This window comes from Rhizopus microsporus (assembly GCF_002708625.1).
Source record: "Rhizopus microsporus ATCC 52813 unplaced genomic scaffold scaffold_128, whole genome shotgun sequence".
Classification (NCBI taxonomy): Eukaryota; Fungi; Mucoromycota; class Mucoromycetes; order Mucorales; family Rhizopodaceae; genus Rhizopus; species Rhizopus microsporus.
The window spans coordinates 1-1,194 of NW_019672043.1; the positions used below are offsets into that span (position 1 = coordinate 1).

Genomic DNA, 1,194 nt, shown 5'->3' on the forward strand with positions numbered 1-1,194 from the left:
ACAAAGTTTTTGGTAGTTTCAGATCTATTATTGAAAATGAATTTAGTATATTAGGTAACAAATTTGAAAGATTTAATAATAATAGATCAGCTATCCAAGTATCAGATATAAAATATTACAATTTACAATTTAAATTATCATGTTTATTAAAAAACATATGGCAATTAGTTCAAGATTATAAAATTGAAGAATTACCTCATCATAAGTTATGGCATTGTGATAATTTTGAATTTCCAATAATAGAAAGTAAATTACATATAGCATTTAATGATGAAATTAAAATTAATAAAAATTTAAATGATATGAATGAATTACAAAATAAGTTATTATATATGAATCTTGAAGATTTAGAAGTTGATGATATAGTTTTTGAAGATGAAGATACAATTATGGATGAATTATCTAGAAAAAATAAAAAACATAAACATCCTGTTATAATAGTAGAAGATCATAATAATTAAAATATCAAATCTTAAATAGCGAAAAAAAAACCCTAATGGGTTTATATTTTTAATGGGATCAGGAAAAACTTTTTGTGTTTTATTCATATATGCCACGTTATATCATTCTATAACTACACAACATTCTAACGGTTTTCGTTCAATAGCATGATATAACTATATGAATATTTTTTTTTAATATATTTATGTATATACTTATTATTCCTCAGTAAGCCTCATTGGAATTAGTAAGTTACTACCATAACGTGATAGTCTCGTCTACCTGGCCAGATAATATTTTTAGAGTTTTTATTAATTTTTTTGATTTTTTTGATTTTTTTGATTTTTTATTAACTTTTTAATGACGTCATAAAAGTCGGAATTTCTATGTATTGCGCGCTGCAATTTACGATAATAGTTAGCAAGGAAACATTCAGCGGTGGGGCCATTCCATTGATATGATTTACCTCCCTGTTTTACCTAACGTATTAAACTTAAAACTGCATACACTTCCATTCCTATAACAACTAACGCCAGATGGAATCTGTAAATTAACATACGTTCAATATATATGTATCATTACTTCCTTTTCCATCTTTTATTTTAAATAAATACAAAATTCAATTTTTTGATTTTTCAAATAATTATTAATTTTAAGTAATTTATTTTGTGTAACGTTAAAATGTTAAGTATAACTATATTATTTTTAATATATAATATTTAATGTAAATCATAGCAATAATAACTAATCCCC

The 1,194-nt window shown here is 23.3% G+C and overlaps 1 protein-coding gene across 1 annotated transcript; it reads left to right on the plus strand.

Annotated features, from left to right (window-relative positions):
* Positions 1-46: 46 nt before the first annotated feature.
* RHIMIDRAFT_298554 (uncharacterized protein) lies at positions 47-461 on the plus strand (the record flags this gene model as incomplete). The annotated part of the gene is made up of 1 exon (XM_023614302.1): positions 47-461. A coding segment is annotated over one exon (415 nt), but the record flags the coding sequence as incomplete, so codon positions are not given.
* Positions 462-1,194: the final 733 nt, after the last annotated feature.